Genomic DNA, 24,605 nt, shown 5'->3' with positions numbered 1-24,605 from the left:
GAATAAAATAACATGGATGCGTAGGCAGGAAGGCTACACAACAAATAATACAAAGTACATGAACTACATGAAGCCCTGAATTTTACCAAAACAACTCCAAACATTCTTTAACAGTCATACTCAGAAAACTGAGGTGCAAAACACAGTGAATTAAAACCCTTACCAAAACCATTATGCACAACTGAAGTTATTCAGACTTATAACTGTGAAAATAACAAATAGCCCTACTTAACACAGACATTTAAATCATAAAGATAAAATTATGTCTCACAAATGACAGTTTTATCAGCATGTTAAAGTAACCTGAATTTATTAAAACCAAATGCAATAATGTTATAATGTTACTCACTGTACAGGTTTGGAGAGTTGCTGTCTCTGTAGGCAGCACTGAAGCTGGCTGTGTGACTCCTGGCATGGCTTCAGCTGTTGCCAATCCATCAGCAATTGCTGTAGGCAAACCATAAAGTGGTTTGGAAGATAAAGAGGCAAAGGAGGAAACTGATGGAGCTGTTGTATCATTTGGATGGTCAGATATCATTAACAGTGAACTCTCTGAGGGTGTCTGTACTTCAGATGTTATTCCATGTTTGGAAGTTTGAGTGGCCGATGATGCAGCAGCTATAGAAGAAAAAGGGTTTGTTTCAGAGGATGAATGTATGGTGAATGGTATCAATACACTTACATTAGAAGGAGCTTCAGTTGTGTTTGTGAAATACGGAGAATAAAATCTCTGAGGTATTTCTGAGGTAATGGCAACACCTTGAGCATGGACAGGTTTGATATCCAGCTCTTCTGACTTTTCTGTATCAGGGAACATAAGTTCTTTTGATTTTGAAGTAACAGAAAAATAGGTGGGTTTCACCAAGGTTGTGGTGGATTTTGTTACAATTTCTGTTTTGTCAGATGCTGCTGATGGAGCAGTAATGCTTTGCCCCATACCTCTTACTGCTGAAGATGCTGATGCTGCGTGTGATGAATGGATGGTAGCTGAGAGTACTGTAGTTGCCAGAAAAGTGGCAGCAGTTGAAGGTGTGACTTGCTCTGGCAGCACAGCAGTTTTCTCTGTAGTAGTTTTAACCATTGACACTGATGCTGTTGAAATCACAGGTGTTAAAAAGGCACCTATGGATGGCTCACGTTCCATCGCGATGGGAATTTCTGTTGTTTCAGGTAATAAAACAGAGGAAGTTGTAGTTGTTTCAGGTGACTGGCTTGAAACAAGTGATTCGGTAACTGGGGTCTGCCATGTGGATTTTAGACCAGCACCTGCCTTCTGTGTGGAAACAGAAGGAAAGGCATCTTTTTCAATGGTTGCTGAAGAAGAGGAAACTGCAAATAACTCTGGTGAGGAAGGGAGAATACTGGTTCCAAAAGTAATGCCAGCTGTTTTTCTAGCTGGGACTGTGGACTGCAAAACAGTAGTTCTTGGTATATATGGCTGTGTAACTGAATCAGTTAAAATTAACTCTTTTTCAGTAGGTAAAATAACTTGTGTAGAATCTGGCGAGATAGATAATACATTTGAATGAATACCTTTGGGTAGTGAGGTAGTTAAGGAGGATGAGAAAGTTGACTCTACTGTACCTTTAGTTGTGCTTAACAGAATTTGTGGTTCATCAGTGGGTTTTGTTAGAGCTTCTTCAGGATGGTGGTAAACTGAGATACTGCTTTTGCTCATCAAGGAAGGCTTAGATGTCTGATGAGCAAGTTCCACTGACGTTGTAGGAGAAAGATGTGGTACAGTCACAGCCTTTGAGGTCTGTGCTGGAACTTCATCTCCTGAAGATGGAGTAAAAGGCGTCTGAGCTGTAGCAGTGGTAGGTTTTACCATAACTGTTATACTTTCAACAGTATACTGTGGTGGTGCTGTAGGTACTACTTTAGTTTCTACTACTGGATATTTTGGTGTGGTTGTTACTCTCTGTGTTGTTTGTGTTAAAAAAGGTGAAGAAACTGATTGATCTTCCAGATGCTGAGAGGTAGAGAAAGACTGAGAAGACTTTGTTACTGCAAGTACAGCAGGGGATGTATGCACAGGACTGAGGGCTGTAACTGATGTTTCTTTTCCATATATGGACAGTGAAGGAAGAGAAACATTTATCAAGATTAGAGAGCTTGATGGTGAAGAAGGAAAAACAGATGCCTTTGTAGTGGAGATGCTAATAATTCTTTCTTCTTCTGACTCATCGGGCTGTGTTGGTAGCAATGTGGTTTCAGATGTAAGGAGAATATGTGGAGACCCAGCAAAGGACGTTGTTTGAGCTGATTCTCTTTTTGTAGATATGGAAGGAACCGTAGCAGTTTCTTTTGATGAGATAAAGGTTTTCATTGCAGATGTGGCAAAGCTACCTGAGTACGCTGATGTGCTTTTCTTCACTGTACTTAAAACCAGAGGTGACTTGTAATCAGTAAATGTTTTTCCAGTTGATTTTGCTTCTAATTCAAAAGGTGATGTTAATTTAGAAGTTACCTTAACAAATAAAGGTGGTATTCTGGTACTCTCAGGCAAAACAGGATATTTAGTGTATAATGTAGTCAAGAACTCTGTTGAATTTAGAACCGTGTATGATGGATATGCTGTAGTTGACTCAGTTTCAAATGTTTTTTTTAATTCAGCCGAAGCTGGAGAAGCAGGAGTAGAAACTGAGCCTGAAGGCCTTCCTGCAGAAGGACTGATGGGTTTTCCAACTGTAGAACCAGGATGCAGTGAATATGGAAGGAAATGGGAGCTGGATGTATGCTCCACACGAGATGTTACTTTGGGAGTTTCTTTTTCCTTTGTAAATGGCAACAGAGTCGTTTCTAATGATCTCTCCTGAGTTTGCAGAGCTGTTGTCTTTGGACCTAGAGTTGTAGTGAAAGGTACCCCCACAGTATCTGTCAGATGATGAACCTTTTCAATGGGAGGTTCTGTAATTGCCTCTCCTAATGATACAGGCAGTGCGGATGCTGGTGAAAGTATAGTCTTAGTGCTTTGTTCAGTTGAAACAACTGCTGTTTTTGTCATTTCTGAAGATGCTGGTTTTAGCAAAAATGAAGTAGTGGTCACAGGAGAAAATGATGTTACTGTAACATTAGGTACTGTGGTAGACAACTGGCTTTCTGAAGTTGATGTTAAGTTTGCTGATGATGTGTATGAACGTACAGCCAGAGGTGATAATGTGGAATCCTGGGGCTGATACACAGTAGTTTTTTCTGTTCTTGATTCAAATGAAGACGATGTAAATGTTGTAAGTCCTTCTGGTTTTACTTGTGCTTCCTTTGTGAGAAGTGCCATTGTGGCTATTTCTGATATTTCCATTATTTTAGTTTTGACTGGCATTTCTGTTGTTTTAAATGTAATTGGTGTCCCAGTAAAAACGAAAGTTGGAATTGGTTGACCTTCTAATTCTGAGCTTCCAGACACCACATATGGAGCAGTTACTATCAGAGGTTCTGTAGATCTCAGAAGCTTAGTGGAACCACTACTGGTCATTTGTATTTTTGTGGAGCTTTCTGAAGTGACAGGAGATGGAAACAACAGAGAAACATCAGGAGTAGACAAGCTTACATTAGATTTTGCTGTCTCAGGCATTGTTATAATTCTTCTCTCAACTGATGTCATTTCTCTTGGCTGTGAAGAAACATGTGATGATAAAGTTATGGCTGGAAGTGTTGTATTAGATGCTGTAACTGAAAATTTAGTTTTCTCTGTAGTTGCAGGGAGTTTCAATGCTGAAGCAAGTGTTGTCTTCATGTCCTTTGTTTCAGGCAAGGGAAATGAAGTTACCACTTCACTGATGCCTGCCGAAGTTGTACTAAACGTTAAGTGGGAAACTGCTGGTGTTCGAATGCTGGGGGGCAAAGGTGATGTACCATCTGCAGGTTCAATGCCTGAAATCAGACACAAATAAATGGTAATCTGACATTCATACTAAATTACAGACAAAGCTAGTGAAGCTAGAAAGAGTATATAACAATTCACATAGCTCTGATCTTTTCAACTGCCTTTAAACTTCTAAAATTGGTTGATGCTCAGCTGAATGTGAGCCAGCAGAGTGCCCAGGTGGTGAAGAAGGCCAATGGCATCCTGGCTTGTATCAGAAATAGCATTGCTACCAGGAGAAAGGAAGTAATTGGCCCCTCTGTAAAATATGTTAGATTTGTGAAGACTTAAACTATTTTAATTAAATTGCATGTTAGGTGAAATCTTAAGATTTGCATAACTAAGATCAGAGTTGTACCAATTTAAGCACTCTTAAAGTTTGACTAAAATACCACCTCGCATTAATAAGCTAAATATTATTATACATAATATATACAGTTTTTCAAACATACAGTCTTCAAAATACACGCATCTTTGAGTGACTTCATCCAGCAACATATTGAGAGGACATGCAGGAATGCATCCTTCCACTCTAAAAGAAAACAATATCAATTAGTTGAACCTTCTACCTTCTAGATCAAGTAATTAAATTTTAGGCAAACACTGTTTATTTATACAATCTTTTTTAGCAGACATCCTTGCTCTCATCACCTCAGTGTACTTCTTCAAAATGTCACTTACGTGGAATACATTCTCACAGATCAATACTTCAATATTTAATACTGGAGATGTCTAAAAACTTCACTTTCATGTAGCTGCTACAAGTTTCAGTTCTTTCCTCCTTTACTCAGCTCACAAATTAACACAGTCCTTCTGTACTGACCCTATGTCTGGTTACTCACATGCTTATTATTACACAAATTACATAGTTTTACATTTACAACAACTTACTTTGGTACTGCCTGACAGTTTTTTCCCAGAGGATCCCTGCAGGTTTTGAAACAAGGGCTTGCACAGGCATCATAACGCCATTCACATGCAGAACGTGATAGAAATTTTACATCTGCAAAACAATCAAACTCTGTTAATCTCATTTATTTCTGGAAACAAACACACATCACTAAGAAAGGTAGCTGAAGTTCACTGCAGCTCTAGAACACTCGCTGTTTCTACCAGCATTCTCTACAAACATTAGTATTAGCATTTTTCAGACTGGGAAGGTCTTTTACACACAGTTGACTTTTATGCACAGAGTACTCCGCAGCCTGTTTTGCTCTGAGCAGTTATAAAACACACCACTGAATTTTTCACAGGTATTGTATATTACAATCACCTGAAAATAAAGCCAGGTAAGTCAGAGCTGCCTACTTATGTTTTAAAAAAACTATATCAACAATGAATCTGTATTTTGGGTTATTCAAACAAGATGAAAAACTAAGATAGAGACTCTGAACAATTATTGCCATTACAATCAAAATTAAGAGCACCAGCATCACACCAATACACTTTTTAACACTGTTTATCATAAAAGTGGTTTGCCTGCTGTGTAAAATCAGGTGACGAAAGGCACGTAACCCTGTATGCAACTACATTTTAAAAACCAAAACAAGCAACAAGCCAAATAAAATTGTCTGGTATGAGGCCAATTTAGACTCTTTACCACAATGTCTCTTAACAGTTCATCTTTTCAGAAGCGGTATAAGATCAAATTTCAGACTCAAAATGATTTGAGGTTTGAACTGTTCTCTTGAAATACCTAATCACTGCTACAGCAATCAAAGCAACACAGACATGATCACATACATAGGTCTGAAAAAATGAAAACATTTCTCAAAACAAAATACTTCAAAAAAATCAAACACTATGACAAATGAAAAAAAAAAAACACACAAATACACATGCCCCTCCCCTCCCTCCCCCCCAAAATCACATGCACCTACCCAACTTGTCTTCAGATTATCTATAGCAGGCAGATACAGTTTATTGAAATGCCTCAGGCCCAGATAACTGAAACTCTAAGCGCAAGTTCAGATAGAGGAAGAGTTAAATTTCAAAGTGGAAATAAATGGAAGTAAGGATCAGCTACAGTTCTAATGCTTATTAATTTATTCAGAATGAACATAAAGGAGAAAAACAAACAGAATTAGTTATAGGTTGAATATAAAACCTCAGAGAAACAAATTCTCAGTAATAGTATGGATAGCATACGTGGGTGTATGCACTTGCATGTTCAAATGCATTACCATGTTTTCTTTTTCACTACAACCCCATCCCATCTGTGTGCAGGATGGCTCCCACATCAAGGCTAGATGACAGTCAAGAGGCTCTTCCACGTCTGTGTGGCTTAAGCAATCCATCTGGATTTTGATACCTAAACTACGACAACTGACTTTAGCTCCCTCCTGGAGCAGCCAAAGCAAGGCAGTGACAGTTTCTTTATGTCTACACATAGAGAAGACCACTACAATGATATACAACAGACTAGGAAGACCGATTTTAGACCTACGTGCTTAAATGTCTGTGAAGACTAACTGCATATGAACAACGTTTATGTTAATTTTCAGAAAGAAAATGATTACTACTTACAAAGAATTTCCAATTTTGGTCTTCTTAAGTCTTTTTACTTTTAAGTTTTGTGGATCTTTATTGATGCAAAGAGGCTAGCTCTTTCAGATCTTCCTGAAAACATTCATCCTTCCCTGAAGATCCTAAGAAATTGATTTTTCCTGCAAATTTAGGACAACTGATCTCATGGGTAGCTAGTTCTCTGCCATCATTAACCATCAATATCTTTCTTAGTAAAAATCATTCTCTTAAATCTGAAGCCTAACTCAAACTCAGCCATCTACATCCTTCTTATAGTCAGAGTGTGCATGTTGCCATCTAGTGTTATCCTTTCAACAGTGGCGTTCTATCCAAGGATTTAAACTGTCACAATTTTAAAAAACATGACTTTAATGACAGTAACAAATGCATTTATATAATTACATTCCTATGTAAAAGTAAGTACACTTCACTGAATTAATCTTTGAGTCCTTCCAGTGAAACCAACTTAAATTACATATATATTTAATGGAGGAAGGGAATTATTTCTGCACATTTTGCTGACAGATGTATGGAGCCTTGCATAAAAGCACAGGTTAAAGTGAGAAGGTTTAATAACACATGAAGCGGATGTATAACAAAAAGACAATATAACTAAGATATACGGGAACAGGTGATCATCACCTTAATGTGGACCAGCAATCACAGAAAGTTCTAGTGCAACCTAGGAAATCTCATTCATCAGACTACCAGAAGGTAAGTACACAGACAGACCCGTAACTTCTAACTCATGCCATAAACCTCACCACTAACAGCAAAAAAAAAAAAAAAAAGTTCCGAACAACAAAGGCACAAGCTCTGTAGAGAACATACATAAACCTCATGAAGAATGTCAGATTCTGAGTTTAGAGGTAGAATGATCTTGAATTAACATGTGTCAAATTGACATACTTCTTCCTGTTCTTCACAGGAGCTTAGACTTTTATGAAATAAAAGTTCTCAGCAGAGAAGGACCTGGAGGTCCTGATGGACAAGAAACTTAACATGAGCCAGCAGTGCACTCTTGCAGCTCGGAAGGCAAACTGTATCCTGGGCTCCATCAGGAGAGGGGTGGCCAGCAGGGACAGTGAAGTGATTCTCCCTCTTTACTCTGCTCTTGTGAGGCCCCATCTGGAGTACTGTGTCCAGGTATGGAGCCCTCAGTACAAGAAAGACGTGGAGCTGTTGGAATGAGTCCAGAGGAGAGCAACAAAGATGATCAGCCCTACGAAGACAGGCTGAGGGAGCTGGGCTTGTTCAGCCTGGAGAAAAGAAGGCTGCGGGGTGACCTCATTGCAGCCATTCAGTACCTGAAGGGAACCTATATCCAGGAGGGAAGTAAACTCTTCAAAAGGGCTGATAATAGCAGGACAAGGGGAAATGGATTTAAGTTGAAAGAAGGTAGATTTAGGTTGGATCTTAGGGGGAAGTTCTTTACTAGGAGACTGGTAAGGTCCTGGAACAGGCTGCCCAGGGAGGTTGTGGATGCCCCGTCCTTGGAGGTGTTCAAGGCCAGGTTGGATGGGGCTCTGGGCAACCTGATCTAGTAAATGTGGAAGTTTAGTGGCTCTGCCAGGCAGGGGGGTTGGAACTTCATGATCCTTGAGTCCCTTCCAACCCGGGTCATTCTGTGATTCTGTGAAATGATTGCTGCATTTCCCTCAAATACTCCTGCTGATTAAGTTCATGGAGTTTGCAGGTGCTGTATGACTTGGGAGGGAATAGAGAGAACTTGCACATAATTTGTTGCTCACTAATACCCCTTTCACTAAGGAACTAATAAAATCATGCTTTTCTGCAAATTTTGTCTTGCAGAATACAAGACAGGCAAGAAATGAAATTGGGAACCTCATCATAGAAACTATTTTCAAAGGAGAGCTGTAGATGGACATTTAATTTTCAAGTCTGAAGATTCAAAAGAATTGAAGATGTGTTTGTTTTTCTCTAGTGTATAAATTACATACAAGCCCAGATCACCACAGCAAGATTTGAATATATTCCATGAATTGGTTTGCAGTGTCTCAAAAGTTTTCAGTACATCTCAGTAAATTTATCAAGTATATTGAAACATATGCATTAATATCAACTATGAGAGAATGCCTTTACAGCATAATGCAAATTTCAATTTAATTATTCATCATATTTTAACTTTTCGTTGTTGACAGCATCACTCCTGAAATCCCTAAGCAACTTAAGGACCAAGCTGAGGAACTTCGCTAGTTACCATAAAAATAAAAATATAATTAAAAAGTAGTTTCTGCTTGAAAAGCTTAACCCAAATGGAGATCTGGCAAAAAACAAATGGCAATTTAAACAGGCACAGAACCTTGTTCTGAACTACAATGAAATCAAAACCAAGCCAAGAAAATAGTAAAGTATTTCTAAACCTAGTTAACATAATAGATATTTTTGCCTCTTTTCACTACCTTTGCATATAAATTATGATTTTAATACACATAGGGTATAAGGAAAAATTGCAAAAATATGCTGTAAAGCTATTTAAAGCTCCCTCTCCCTCTCTAAACTGAAGGAAACATGCCTTTCTCTATTGATTTTAGACGTTAACTTTCATGCCAGTCAGACCTAGAGTACTGCTATCCCAATTACAGAAAATACTGTAGCTAAGTAATTGTGATTACTGGTGAAATTTCACCAGTGTAATGGCATGAAAACCTTACTGCTACCCAGGAAGCTAATCAGCCACCTCCAACACATGCTTTCCATTTTTATACTATTTAAATTCCCCCACCAGCAAACAGTAATAGGAGCTTGCTGTACTCTCACAACAAAAAAATGATACCCAGATAACAAGTCAAGGCTCTTAAATCAGGCATATGCTCCTCAAAAGGATTTGTCACATCATTTGGAGATAACCATGTGCATCCCACTGAAGTCTATCAGCATTTATCTTCTATTTGGTGACATAGCAAATCCTGAATAAAATGGTAAAGTGCACCTTACACAGCAATCATTCCACTCAATATGCCCTCGTTTATTTTGTCTACTAGGAGCTAAACATATAAACATGTTATGGTGCTGTAGAAAGCTTTCATATCAATACAAGTACAAACTCTATCAAAGACCATATATTAAAAAATATTTCCCAAATAAAAATTTCCCACCTCCCCTATGAAGACAAGCTGAAGAAGCTGGTATTGTTCAGGCTGGAGAAGAGAAGGCAGCAGGGTGACCTCATTGCAGCCTTCCAGTACTCAAAAGTAGCCTATAAACAGGAGGGCTGTCAACTCTCTGAAAGGGTAGATAATGGCAGGACAACCAAACTCCAAAGGGGAAATGATTTTAAGTTGGAGGAGGGAAGACATACACTGGATATCAAGTGAAGTTCTTTACCAAGAGTGGTGAGGTGCTGGAACAGGCTGCCCAGAAAAGCGTTCAAGGTCAGGTTGGATGGGGCCCTGGGCAGCCAGGTCTAGTATTAGATATGGTGGCTGGCAGTCCTGCATGCAGCAGGAGAACTGGAGCTTGAGGTGCCTTCCAACCAAAGCCATTCTGTGATTCTATGATCTAATAAAGAATATTATTTTTCATAACACCACAGTGTGCTAGTGACATTGAGTTACAACAACTACGGCCACAGTTTTTGTGTGCTTTGACACAACTACTAGATCACAAGTCCATCCTGACATTTTTTATATTGACTCCTACCACAAGGACAACATTTGCCACTATCACAGTTTTGGTATATTTGCAATTTCTGGTATACTCAAACTCCCATTTACTTTAAAAAAAAAAAATAGAGGGAACCTAAAAATTAAACTATAAAGGTTGTATACAGAATAAAAGTTTTTAAAAACATGAGAAAATACTTCAACTTTCATTCTTATCTGACACTTCTTTTTGTTGTTTTTCCTCAGACTTCAAATAATTTGGAAGGAAGAAAACCTGATTCAGAGTTACCTCTATTTATAACAGCAGCAAAACTCTGCTTAGTAACTCAGATTGCCATCCTCAGCTACGAGTTTAGAAACATGAAATCCTATCTAGCCACTTAACACATACAAACTACCAACAAACTCTGCTCATGACTTTCAAGTTTCTGCAATGAGAAATGTAAGGAAATATCACAGAAAAAAAAAAAGGAATTTTGTACCTAGCAAAAACATAATTGAAAGCAAAATATAATTGCTGACCCCTCAAATACTTAAGCTGTAATTTGCTATTATACTGTTAGATTAATATAAATCCTATTAATGTAATTATCTAATATCTTCCTATTTACTCACTCAAAAGCCAGGAGGTCAGATGTTTGTGTTAGTGGTATAAGAAGGAAAAAATGTTATAATTACAGGGAACCTCGGTTCAATTCCAAGAGCTACATAGAAGGTGTGTTAATGGACATAGCTGGAATTTGCAGGTACAACAAGAGTTGCTCAGCATTATCCAGTACCAAGTCCAGCTCATGATTTTTGGTGCTGGAAAAACATTTGAGCTCAAACTGAACTTAAAAGCAATGCATTGTAATTAAAATACAATGGGTTAAAAAAAAAAAAAATCTATTAATGTAAATGTGTAAGACTATGTTGAAGTTAAGCCAGTCAACTACATTATACATAAATCCTGACTTAAGATGGAAGAGGCTCTTGTTAAAAAAAGTATATATTTTCATTTCCAGTTTTGCACAGTGTCTGAATATTTCAGTTAAGATACAAATGCTAAGAAGAACCAAAATGTCCTGTGTCAAGCACAGACACTGATAGATCCCTGTGTGCAGTGTGCATATACACACTTACATCTTGAGATTTTAATTCTTGTTGAAAATTTTCAGAGACAAACCATCATATACACCAACCTAGTAATGCTAACTACGTGCTTTAGAAACTAAGAACTTTGCCACAGAATCATGTGTAAAACAAGTCACATTTTCATAATACTAACCCACATTGATATTAAAATGTAAAGAATGTTATTATCTCTCTATGAATGGTAAAAGTCAACTAGCATGATCATATGATTAAAAAAGGTGAGGAAACTATAGGTATATGCATAAAAAAAACCATCAGTTTCCTACTTCCTCCTGTCTTCCTCTGACTAATGATTTCAAATGTGAATTGACAGCTATTACACGACGTTTCTATCTCTGTTCTTTTGGTAAGACTAAGTGTATTCTTTCAGCTGAATATGTAATAATCCATTGATGGTTAAAAAAAACCAACAACACCCCACACAGAATGAAAATGTGTTTTCTTGTGAAAATAAGTATTTTCTTGTGATACACATACTCTAGATAGTCAAATTCAGTTAACTCAAACTCTCCAATATTTGTGAAAAGAGGAGTGCAAAAAAAAAATCTGATTATAATGAAAACAATTTAAAAACTGAAGTGACTATACCTAGAAAACACTTTCCAGTTTTAGCCCATCCTATCTCAGCCATTTATAGTCATGGTATCTGAATGCGACAATATTTATTGCTATGAAACCGATAAAAGTGACTCGTCAGCTGACTTTCAGTGACCATGTATCTATTGCTGTGATGATCAGGTCATTTAAAATTCTTCCTTTTGAACGTGCGTCACAGAGCATGAAGAAGTCTCATGAGGAACTTTCTGGCCAAGGGGATTTACTGGGCCTATTATTCTGCTCCCGATATTTATCCTCTGATTCCAGAGGAATAGCTGTTCCCGGTTCAAGAGTTTCTGATCTAATATGCAAAGCATTTACAACAGTCAGCAGGAAACCCAATATGCTTTTGCCTGTGCACTCTGGAGCTGGTGTAACTTTTCCATTAACTAAAACAAATGCTGCTGTATTTTTAGACCATGTAATTACCCTACATCAGCAGGCTGGGCCTTGTGAACGTACACTGGAGAAAGACTCAAGCCCTGTGTTTCTCTGCTTATAAAATTCTGAAACCCAAGCCCTCGGATGTGGTGATTAATGAAATGCCTCTTGATCATTTGATCTGATCCCACTTGCTGAGGTGAATTGTTTTAGTTTTCCACTAGCATAGATAGGATTTTTTTGCTATAATGACTGAATGGTAAAGACTTCACACTTGAAAAGATATACCACTCTGTGTTAATGGATGACCACTGAGAATTGGAACATGTTTTAACCTTCTTCATTCCTGTCTCAAAGATAAAAGACTTAAAGGAGATATTTTTGTTACATCCAAAAAAAGTTATTTGCTTTAAATACTGTATGAATGTCCTGGTAACAGGCTCAGCTCTGTAATTCTGCTGTTCAAAAACCGCAACAGCTCTGCAATTACAAGCATTTGTTAAGAGACGACAGGCATTTGGCAATGACAAAATCTGTCATTTTTTCAGAAGTTGGAGTGTGCCAGTCAACAGCTGCATTAGGCTGCCATCATAACGCACCACAAAACAGCGGCAGATTCACAATGCTACCATTAACACTTTAATTCAATGTTTTGATAACAAGAAGCTCCACAAGGCATACAGTTGGCCTCTTCTGTCACAGAAGTCAGTGCTTGTTACAGACTTGCCTGTGCCAAGAGACTCAAACGGATCACTATAAAACACAGCCAGGCAATGGTTCATTTGTTAAAATATTTCACTTTTGTTCTTTGTTTTTAGAGAATGAAGAACTGATTTAAGAAAATCATGTTACCAAGAACACCTTTAAAGTACTTCTGCTATCCCAACAAATTAACTGCCATTACATTTAAAGTTTGCAACATCTTTAACACCATCTTCACTCCAGGACATCATTCTCTAGAGTTTGGGTATGTTTTTATTACTAATCTAAAAATGGCAGTTTGACAAATTATGGACTCCTAAATTTATGGTGTTAGTCACTGGTTCTTATTGGAGCAATTTCTGCATCCAGCTTAGGACAAAGAGTCCTAAGAATGTTGTCTACATTTCTGATCTTAACACTTCAGTAGAGCCTGACTACTGTTATAGGAATGGGAATCTCTCCAGAAGGCAGAAACCAAACAGTCTCACAGCAATCTCCACTGCCTATTCAGGAGCTGTAGCAGTCCAATAAACTCAAGGGAAACAGACAACTAGATCCCGAAGATGAGGCCTCTATTTCCACTGCACTTGAAATGCTAGCAGTTAATATCTGAAAGGGCAGAGCTTTCAAGAGTGGGAACGTTGATAAAGCTAAAGCAACTTTTCAGGGGAAACACAAGATATGAGGAAGGCAATCATCAGGCACTGTCTTTTGTACCAGATGGCATGACCTCTAACAAGGTGGCCACAAAGTCCACAATGAGAACTCAATGCACTGAAAACTCTTTCAGTGACAATCAGAGGGAAAAAAGGAGAAAACATCATGCACAGACCTTGCCTTTTAGACAAGTATTCATTTTTTTTCATTCTCTTTATGAAATCATCCATCTGAATGAATTTTCAGTTCCTTAAGAATTTCCTCACAAACCACAAAGTATATATGGCCCAGAAACTTTGTACTTGTCTATTAATACCCAAAACCATTGGCAAATACAGTGAAATCATGAGGATACTTAATGGCTTGTGACAAGAAAACAATCATATCCTTATTACAAAGCTTAAAGGAGAATTTGAGGAAGAGTTTCACAAACAGATTAAGAACAGCTTCCAATGATGCTTAGGAAAAGTAAGTAATTTCATCACCTCTTAAAATACCAATAGCATTTGGCCTGTATTTCCATAGGGAGCAAGCCGCTCTTAATAAAATATAAACTTAATCACCTACCTACAAGTTTCAGAAGTACTGACAGTCTAAACTCCTCTGAATGATGGTACTTCAAAAGCTCAACTGAAGACATTGAAATGTGGATGAAGTATCCTGGTTTTGCAAATGACTCAAAGGAACTATATCCTGAAAGCCATGTATTCTTGTGGATAACAAACGTTGATTTATTGTGAAACACTTCACTTTTTTCCCATTTAGAAAGAACGAGGGTATTACTGGAGGACAACTGGAGAAAATAATTAGGTCTCTCGGCTGCTTCAAACGAAACCAGGTTGGAATCTGAAAAACACAGAGGACTCATTTACGTGCTTTAATAAACTAAACTCATTCAAATTTAACATCACTGCTATCAGTAGCATGAGCAATGTAAACAGCATTGGCCTTATCAATAAAAATAGTCAGAATCTTGTAAGGAAATATTCTATACATGTATTACAGAATCCTAGACTGATGTTTATTTTTCTAAATTCACTACAAATTACAAGATAATGTTTTTGTAATGTTTGCAGTCAGAAGCGTATAGCTCAAGAGCTCAGCCTTGCATTAAAAATAAGTTCAAAAATGTTATTTTGTATTCAGCTTGCAGCTTTGTGCCTGCAGCTCTAAGCAGACAGCTCTCCAGTGTTAACAGAGAAGTCTGTCTTCTGGCAAACATACCCACACATGATACCTTACCCTTAAAACAGTGCTGTTGATTTCAAACAAGCCCCTGTACGATCAAGTGCAGAGTGGCAGATTTTGAGCCTGTTACAGGCATCTGCTACACACAGAATTACTTCATTCTGCTTTGCTGTTAATTCTGTTCTTCTGCTGAAAGCAGACATTAAACTACTGTAAAATCAACTAACCTGCCAGGCCCAGATAGCATTTCTAGGGGAAAAAATAAATAAATAAGAGGCACAGAAAATAAATGATCTCTATTAAACAGATACTTTATATTCCTGTATAACAATTCTGGAAGAGTTGATTGTTTTCTGAGCATAAAATCTATGACTTATTTGAAAAACAATAAAATGAAATTCCATTCTCCTAATTTGGACTATAAGGCACAAAATCCACTTGTTAAGTTCTATTTTGAGGTAGAGATTTTATATGAGTAGAACACTGGGAATGACCTTCACTTTCCAAACCTACAACAAATACAGAGTAAAAGTATCTCAAAACTATAACTAATAAAAGCAGTCTGGCCCTGGATACTCTATTACATGAACTCCCGTGTCACTTCCACAGACAACAGTTAATCAAATGCTTGCTTTTTCAACTGACCTACATTCATTATTTCTGATTGTACAAAAGACAGCCACACTAGACTGTCCAAATTCCTGATCTGTAGTAAAATTTTATTGAGGCTTGAGCACTCAGGGGGCAGTAAAACTGGGTATGCAGGCTACTATAGCATTTAATCATTGTCACAAAGTGCTGAATATATTCTTGTAGGCCTTTTACACCTGTCTGAAGGTGTGCAAGATTTATTTTGTCTGCTGAATAAACAAGATTCATTCACTGCGAAACCTAATTCAGGACGTGATGTAGACAAATTCATAGCACATACCCTTAGCTTAGGTTATGTGGCCATCTCTGTACACAACAGCAGAAAGTACATGATGGTGATTAATTAAGTGAATTAGGGAGTACTTTTCTTACATCATCCCTCCCAGTTCTGCCAGAGGAAAAGTGGAGGGGGCAACACATATCTGAGGCACTGGCTACAATACTGATTGTGACGTTTGTGGAAGTTGTAGTTAGGGAGGGACTGTTGTTTATCAAATAAAAGTACCTGTTCATAAAACTAAAATCATGCAATTAAAATTAGTCAAATGGAAATTTTAGCAGACATTTTTAGGTGCTGAGTTAGATAAAGAGAAAAGATTTATTTTTATTTTTTTTTAAAAACACAGGTCTATACTTAGATGTAAGGCAAGTATTAAAGGATAGAATATGCTTTGGCTTAAGCCTCCACATACATTACAATCACTTTACCATGTGCTTTGGGTTTATAAAGTCCTGAAGTAAGCATAAAGCTCACTACATGTCCAGGAATAATATCATCTTCTCTCACTGGGAAAACAAAGCCATTCACCAGTTCTGCTGCCATTACAAATTCTCCATTGACGTAGCTGAGAAGTTTGTACGGGCCCTTTCCCAAAGCTGTTGAGAAAAAGAAGTCAGAATCACCTTTCACGTTTGAGCCCTAAAAATTACAATATAGAGAAACTACAGCTGAAGACTCCAGGTGCCATTTGTTAATGACAAACAAAATCACACTCTTTTAGAAAATATTTGCTCTCAGAACTACTTATCTTCAATTCTAGAGAATCGTCATCAGCTTCTCCTTTCCCTTGTTCCTACCCACTTCAGTTTCTAAGTTAGCTGAGAGCTCAGTTATTCACTTCAGAAATAAAGAGTGTTTTTACAGATTATCCTGAGACACAAATTGTTTATTTGTATGTTTCAGCCACTTCTTATTGCTGTTTAAAACCACTTGCGTTGGTGTCTATACCGTGAGGCATTCTACAAGAAACAGCTTGCTGCAATCAAGTTTCAAATGACTCTGTGAACAATATAGATAGAAGCATAGTACTGGAAAGCATGACAGGAAGAAATCAGCATCACTAGAAAAGGAAAGGACAAATTTTACCTGTAAGTAAAAAAGCCAAAATTGTGAAATAATTTGACAAACCTCAAAGAGCTGCACTGCATCAGTTAGTTCAAAATTCACAGTATTTTAAGATGGTTTTTATAAACTCCTGTTAAAAACCATACCTAAGCATTTTATCTCACTGCTGTTTTACCCACAAACCAGCACATGGCAAGCATCCATCTAAGCTAGAACTCTCCCAGAACTTCTCAACTGCTGCTAAGACCACTAAACATCAAAATTAGTTCAAACAGGTTAGAAATAGGAACAGCAGCCTGAAGCTTCCTCTTGTATTCTGGCACTTCCTGGTAGTAAAAGTTACTAAGACTTCAGAAATCCTAAGGAGGCTGCAGATGGTATGAATGCATGGCCCATTAGGACACAAGATTTACCTTCATTACAAGGAGCTGAGAAGCATTTTTTAAATGACTTAAAGCATTATTATTCTGGAAATATTATTGTACAGATAAATTTTAGGTCCCTACCCCATTCAAAACTTGAGAAGCCACAGTAATCAGAATGTCCCCTTACCAAAGTGAAACAGACTGAACTACTTCACTCTGAATTGATGACAAAACTTCTCCCTGATCTAAGACCATTTCTTAACCTTCCTGTTCCCAAAAATAAGCAATTTTTGGCAGTGCTAATGCATTTCAGGTAGAAAATATTTAGCATAGAGATAGCTTTCCCCCATCATTGGTCACTCTGGAAAATCCTATGGTGAGAACTGATGAGCTGGATAAGCAAACAGCAGGAAGAAGTATATGATAACCATGTTTACTGCAAGCTTGTCACATGTACAGCTCTCCAGTATGTCAACAAATTTCCATCAATAAGAACTCAGTAAGAAAACTAATACCACACTTTGAATCTGTTACCATCCAACTTCTTTTCACTACTAGCACACACTACGGCCCCAGATGTTAGAGGCACTGCACTTCCAGTCTGTTATAACTGCAAGATCACTTAGTTTCAGATTGCATTTATGAGACAAAGCAGTACAAAAACTTAGAACTTTAATCATCTCATTGAACTGCACTTTATTTAAGGGCTTAATTAGTGATTTAGCTTAAATCTCACTAAACTATCAATTTTTTATCAATTCAAAAACTTTTCAGCTGTCTGTGCATCAGAAAAGGTCAATTAAAGTCTCCGTTCCTCCCCAAGATCTTTCTCAGGGCAAGTTGTTACAATATGAAGTCTAACAGAAGACCAAAACATCACAGGCCATCTAAATTCACAGCTTATCCTTGTGTATTTGAAGCTTGACAGAAGAAATTATAGAATAAAAAGCAGGAATCCCATTTGCTCTTCACATCAGGTTGGCTTTCAGTGCTTAGATCTTTGCCACATCTAACAATGCAGACATTAACTTTGAAACAGTCTGCATAGAGATCCCAGCACTTACACAGTAGTACAGCACCCATCACAAGTGAGCAACTGATGTTTTTTACTCAAGCACTTTATACCAGATTTGCACCTCTCTCTGAGATAAATTCTAATAAGCAACAGAACTTGTCGCTCAAAAATACAAAGCTAGGTCAGACAACCCTAACCGATAGTTATCCCATACCATAGGAAGTTGAATTACCTACGTAACTAGCTCCCTCTGGAGGCTGCACAGGAGTTGATTGGTTTGACAGAAAGTGGTTATCAATTCTGGACTGCAGTAAGCCTTTAAGCACACTGCCAATAGTACTATTGAATGAAATATTATATAAATTACTGAAAGATTTCATTATTTAATCATTACCATATCAGAAATGCAAAGCAATTGAATTAAACAGACTTTTGGGAAAGACACACAATCAACATCAATACGATCATGAAATTACAAGCTATTAGAAAAAAAGTGAACCTTAAAGCAGAATTTTGGTTATTTAAATAATTTATCATTTGCAACTGGTTTCATCAACAGCATTTTTATACAAAACACAACAAGTAATATTAAGGTATCTTTGGAATAAAGAAGCCAAAGATTATACTGACATTTCATCAGGTCCTTTAGGACTTACCTTTGTTGAAATATTCACAATCATAAGCTGAAAAATAGAAAGAAAGGAAAAAAAATTGTGGGCATTCTGCATATTAAGAACTTGTCCACTACCCTTTACTGGTTAAGGTCAAAGCCAACTGCTTGGTCAAGTCAGATCATGCATAACAATTTCTTCTAACATTTATTGCCAAATTTTTATTTGACTACTTTAATGAATCTCTTGTTTAAATTATACTGATCTAAATATTATTTTCTAGCAAGAAATAGTAAGCTCACTTTCCCATAGTTGTCCTTTTGCGACCTCTAGTGTTTAAGACTAAGCTTTGCTGTCTTTCCATTCTCATTTCTATAAAAATTCATGATTTCTATTAAAAACATTGAGTATACCTCTTGCTCTACAGCACACTTCTTGTGTAACTTCTATCAAACTGCATGCTCTCTTTGAGCTGCTGTGAAATTAGAAAAATGATTGTTTTTTTCCTTTGATTTTTTCCTTTCTTGCCCTTTTCCATTACAATTTACAGGTAGTGACTCTTTTCTGCCAAGCATGTGACTCAGGAGCCATAGAAAAAAGGCCTCAGATGTGTTTTACCTCTCAGCATTGTTGAATGGGGATACTAGCATACTAGCAAAGTCCTGTTTAAAATCCTATTTGTCTTCATTCAGAAAACTCATCTTCCACACATACTCCAGAGGCAGCACTAAGCCACATCAACGTTATCAAGACCTACTTAATAAGTATGGTTATGCTGAAGATAAAAGTTACACAAGCTGTTAACTGCCTAACTTTGGTCTGAGGGATGCCTTGCATACTATTATCCATACACATTGATTTTCCATGACTTATTCTTTCACATTAGGGGGCAAAGAAGAAAAACTAAGTAAGGAATATGAAAAAAGCATGCAATCTAACTAGACAAAAAATGAACACTGAGATCAGTAAGAGGCACTCACTTGTTCTCCTGTGCCCCAAGCAGCTCATTCTCACATGAGTTATGATAGTGTGGCTTAGCAATTCACATCCCCAGGCAACTCAGTATGTTTGATTTCTCGGTTCTAGACCTCATAAATACAACAGCAGTGGCTGTACCAGTTAAGTAAACTTACGACACACTCTAGGAGTCCTCCAATCTACAGAAACTCCATGCTGGCAGCACTGATGGGCATATGCTGATACACTTGTACAGAAACATTCACAGTCTCCTCCTTGGTTACAACCACATGTATCTGCCAAGCAGTTTGAGTAAAACCAAGTGACATCAATCTAGAAATACATAAGAAAATATTCATTTAGACACAGGCAATAATCATCTCAACACAAAGCTGTGATTCCTTCAAGATTTTAACATCACACTTGTAAGCATCAAAGGCTTTAATTGAAATGTTTGCATTAAATACAAGAGAGATTATTAGAACACAAAATTGACACTCAGATGCTTATATGAGATGCTTTTGCATGGTTTTGTACTACTTAATAATAAGATACACTGAATCATATTAAATAAGACTCAACTGACAACAAGAAAATATATCTTAGAAGCATTAACAAAGTTAAATATGCATAAAACATAAGAAATACTAAAGTAGGTGGAAAACTCTTCATGAGTGGTTCATTCTCTTAATATAATTAGAAAACTTCCTGGGACAATTAGTCATTGCTTTCCTCCTCAGATTACTTTGGCATATTGTCTTAAGGGACAAAATTTCAAAGAAAACTGTCAATGTTAATTTGATGATTGAATTGCAATACATTCTACATGGATTTACACCATAATATTTATATGCTTATGATGAATTCAGTTGGTATCTTACACAGCTGACTAATCCAGTGTTACATCAGCACGACTTAAACATCGGCTTCCATTTTTCCTCCAAAATAATATTACGCAGGAAAACTCTGCAAGATTCCTGATAATCTTTCATACAGAATTTCCCTCCTCCTTAGAAATCACTCTTAAGTTTTTAGGGCATGCACTTAAGTCTTGACCTCTGAATATCCTGGAATATGTTATTTTTCACATAACACTTAGCTTTGTAAAATCAGTTCTCATTATTCTTGAACTAAACCCAAACCTGCTGACTATCAGAACAAGTTGCGTGGCTTATTTATTTTCATTACATAGTTGCTTAAGTGAGGAGATGCATGTAATTTCTGGGAATGAGTTTCTCCACATGTGATACTGCCTAGAAGATGCTGAGAATTTATTTAAACCTGCATGTAAGACACGTGTGTTATGTAACACATTTGTAATGACTTGCTTTATATTACTCAATTATTCAAATTATGCTCTGGATGAAAAAATAAGTAACAAATTGCATGTAATTTTTTTTCCATTAATTTTAAAGGGTATAACCACATAGCTGAATGCTAGGTGATGCCAAAGTGGTACTCTGTGGCACTAACAAACACATTTCTGTCTAAGTCAGCTAATTGTAGACAGTTCTTATGATGACATTACCATTTTAGGGTGAAATAGGGATGGCTCAGACTTCCTTTGTGTTCTTTATTGCTGTAGTTAAAAAAAGATTCTGGCATGGGAAATAAGGAGAAGATGTAAAGCAATTGGAGCTGCAAAGCAGTTTCTAAGACAATGACTTTCACATCTTTCTACATGTGACTACAAACTCACCACTGGATGGCAAGCTTCAAACGCTTCACTAAACAGTATTCCACATTCCTTCTTTGCAAATGGCTCTCTCAGTGGATTCAGACTGCATGGATTCTGAATATCAGATCTGTCAACACACTAAACAAGAAAGTAAAATCAAGGGAAGAAACTTGTTTTATTAGTACTTTGTGTTTGAGCTAAAAAATGGGTTTGTTTTGTGGGTGTTTGAAGAGATGTAAAACAAAAAACCCACATCATTAGGGAAAATTAAGAGATCAAGATAAAGAATTAGAAGAGGCTAATATGCTAATGCAAAGAAAATGAAAAATACACATAAGAAAAGGAAAAATACACATTCTGAAGAAATGTTTCATGTATCTGATACATTCACACACACACAGTTCTAAACGGAGCTTCTAGGCAGTCCTAATCTGTTGTCTATACTCACTTGAACTGCCCCGTTCACATAGGGGACAAAGATCACATGGATAACTTGCATTAGAAAGGTTAGAAATCAGGTCTTTTTACCCTAACTACCAGGAAGGAAAATCTCTGTGAATACCACTGGACATATGGAAGAAGTTCAGTATTTAACTTTACAACATAGGAACTGTAAGTTAAATAACAGATATACATAGAATGACTGTGGAACTGTTTATATTGCTGTTCAAAAAGCCTCTTAAAAAAACAGCTGTATATGAAGAATACTACATCACATTCTTCTCTACACTTTGGTATTCTGTAAAAAAAGTGTGATTGCTTAATGGATTATGATATCTTTAAGAACCACAGCCTGTGAATTTTTGCACTACTGCTTCACTGAGATTTCCAGCAACTTCTGATTTCATTCTAGACAAACAGTATGATTCAAATGTCCAAAATCTATAAGCAAATACATTTGTTTTAGTATGTACCTCTACAGCTGTCCAACTGTTTCCGAATTCTTGTGAGTTTGTCAATTCAAAATTATCTGGAGTCCTCAATTCATTTACTGTTTTCAAATCAAAATTTCCACACAACCCAGTCAATTCACCCTGGAAAACAAAAACAAAAGCAATCATTGTCCTACATGATATATAACACTATCAGTCAGAACTGTTTTCAAAACATGCTTTTTATGTTTTTGTCTTCAGTTGCTCCATCGACATTTGTCAGGACTCAACATGTTCTCACCACTTTCCGAGCCTAAGAAGTTGAGCTATTTGTGATAATAAAACTGTGGGAAATATTTTACGTCAGTAACATCAGTATTATTTCTTTTAGACTAAGTGCCACTGAGCCTCTGAGAACAGAGCTGATCTTTTGTTCAGAGAAGTGACCTGTTTGGTAGCAACTTGCAGCAAAATAACATCTGCTCCAGTCACATAGGAAATGAGTACTTAAGAAGAATGTTACCCCCAAGATATTTGTTTCTGTTGTTACTGAAGTTAGACAGTAAGAAGTGAATAAAAGATTGCAAATGAGAATTATTAATATAATTGACAAGGCAGTTGAATATTTTTCTCCTTTACTCTGCTACTGAGTTCCTATAGGATTCATGACATGTTGTCTATTCTACAAACAATTGTAGCATAAATTTAAGACTAACACAAATACCACAAAGAAATGGCATTAAGAGTAGTGACTTTCCCTTACCTGCCACTGATGACCCATCTGTATGTGAACTGTTGTTCTCTGATCCCAAAGAATAGTGATGTGTTCATCAGGAAAATGAACAACAGTGAAAAATCCAGCTTTCCATAACTGTATTTTCTGTAGTTTGTCCATGTAACTAGATGAGCTCTGATCAAAATTAAGAAAAGGCAGCTTAAAATGTAACATCCTCACAAAATATTCGTTTCAGAGTAACTGAAACTTACAATAAGACAAATAACACAGATGATTACAAGTCCCAAAACTGACAGAAGGTCATACAGGAATAAATGCTTAAACTGAAATGCTCTGGATTTTGACTGTAAATAGTGTTGGATTACTTTAAAAGTTCATTTTATATCAAATTCACAGGATGGGTAGTGACAAGTGAAGTTAAGGTGAAAATGTTAATGGGTCATCAGGAAGGTTCAAAATTCAGAGAGTCCCTAGCTATGATTTTAACTTAAATACACAGCATTACATTCATAAGGTCTTAACCACAGAACCACATGCTTCTTTTGAATACAGATAGGAGTAAGTGTGCATGGAACACACTAGAAATAACTGTTTAAGTATCTTCAGAGACATCTTTACACAAAGTTTCTTTAACCTGCATCACTCTGATGCCAAATTATTTGTACCACGGAATAAGATGCCTGGTTTAACTACAGCTTCACACAAAGCTTCATCAAGCTTCATAAAAAAAAAAAAAAAAAAAAAAAAAAATCACTTCTTTGTGTAGTTGGTTTGTAAATTATAAATAGTACTACTTATACTAAAATTACTATAAATACTAAATATTTACAGCAATAAAGTTTGTAGCCAAGATTTTGCTTATGGTTTTCATTCAACAATACTGATGCAATCAGCATTCAATGAAAAGACATTTACATCTAGGCTACTTAAGTGGTACAGCCATTTTCTAGCCAACAAGACAGAAAAAAAATACTTAGAGATGTATACTTGCTACCTTTTTGGCACGTTCAATACTGACACTTACAGGATTCCCAGTTTCATCATCAAATATTAGAGAAGATTTTCCAACGTTAATGAGAATGTCTTTTCTGCAAATGATTCCAGTATTAAAGCAGTTAATATTCTGTATAACTACTGAGAAACTTGCTGAAGAAGTACTCTGCAGAGAAAAAAAATGTGCACTTATAAATATACTTATGTAACTACATATATTGCACAGATATATTAGCAGAAACTTCAGCATGTTGTTGACTCAATAACTAAGACAAAGAAAGCTTAAAAAATATGTTGGATGTGGTATATGGCACTGAAGTAGAAGATCTTATACCAGGTTTTACTGAGACTTCATAAAATGTCTTACCTTAACTAGATAAGCTTTACAGGTTCCAACAAAGTCATACGTAAGTCCATCGAATGTCCTGTAATGCCGATCCCCATAGGCAGTACACATGGATGGGCATGGATGGAAGGTGCATTGAAATGATCCATGCTGGCAAATGCTGAAAAACATATGATCAACAATGGTAATATCAACTGTAACCACAGACAATTGCTGCTATTGAAGCAAAACTACCTAGGATGCATAAGAATGATAACTGAGGATAGAAGCATTTTGAAATTTCATCTTAAAAAAGCTTAAACAAATTGATTTCCAAGAATTCCTGTTTTTTACGGAATTGACTCACACAGCATGTGTTAC

At 36.7% G+C, this 24,605-nt stretch overlaps 1 protein-coding gene across 1 annotated transcript in view; it reads right to left on the bottom strand.

Moving 5' to 3' along the window:
• The window catches only part of OTOG (otogelin), an 89,453-nt gene that overhangs the window by 26,437 nt on the left and 38,411 nt on the right, over window positions 1-24,605 (bottom strand). The window contains exons 25-36 of the mRNA XM_072337744.1: window positions 24,267-24,405; window positions 23,931-24,065; window positions 22,934-23,080; window positions 22,213-22,332; window positions 21,320-21,436; window positions 19,797-19,953; window positions 18,709-18,735; window positions 16,036-16,203; window positions 14,056-14,334; window positions 4,757-4,868; window positions 4,318-4,397; window positions 350-3,873 (exon numbers count right to left, since the gene is read on the bottom strand). Coding sequence (XP_072193845.1) covers window positions 350-3,873; window positions 4,318-4,397; window positions 4,757-4,868; window positions 14,056-14,334; window positions 16,036-16,203; window positions 18,709-18,735; window positions 19,797-19,953; window positions 21,320-21,436; window positions 22,213-22,332; window positions 22,934-23,080; window positions 23,931-24,065; window positions 24,267-24,405 — 5,005 coding nt within the window. The remainder of the gene's footprint in view (window positions 1-349; window positions 3,874-4,317; window positions 4,398-4,756; window positions 4,869-14,055; window positions 14,335-16,035; window positions 16,204-18,708; window positions 18,736-19,796; window positions 19,954-21,319; window positions 21,437-22,212; window positions 22,333-22,933; window positions 23,081-23,930; window positions 24,066-24,266; window positions 24,406-24,605) is intronic.

This window comes from Excalfactoria chinensis, chromosome 5, assembly GCF_039878825.1.
Source record: "Excalfactoria chinensis isolate bCotChi1 chromosome 5, bCotChi1.hap2, whole genome shotgun sequence".
Lineage (NCBI taxonomy): Eukaryota > Metazoa > Chordata > Aves > Galliformes > Phasianidae > Excalfactoria > Excalfactoria chinensis.
The sequence above is the reverse complement of the archived record's forward strand: the minus strand, read 5'-3'. Positions and strand labels throughout refer to the sequence as shown.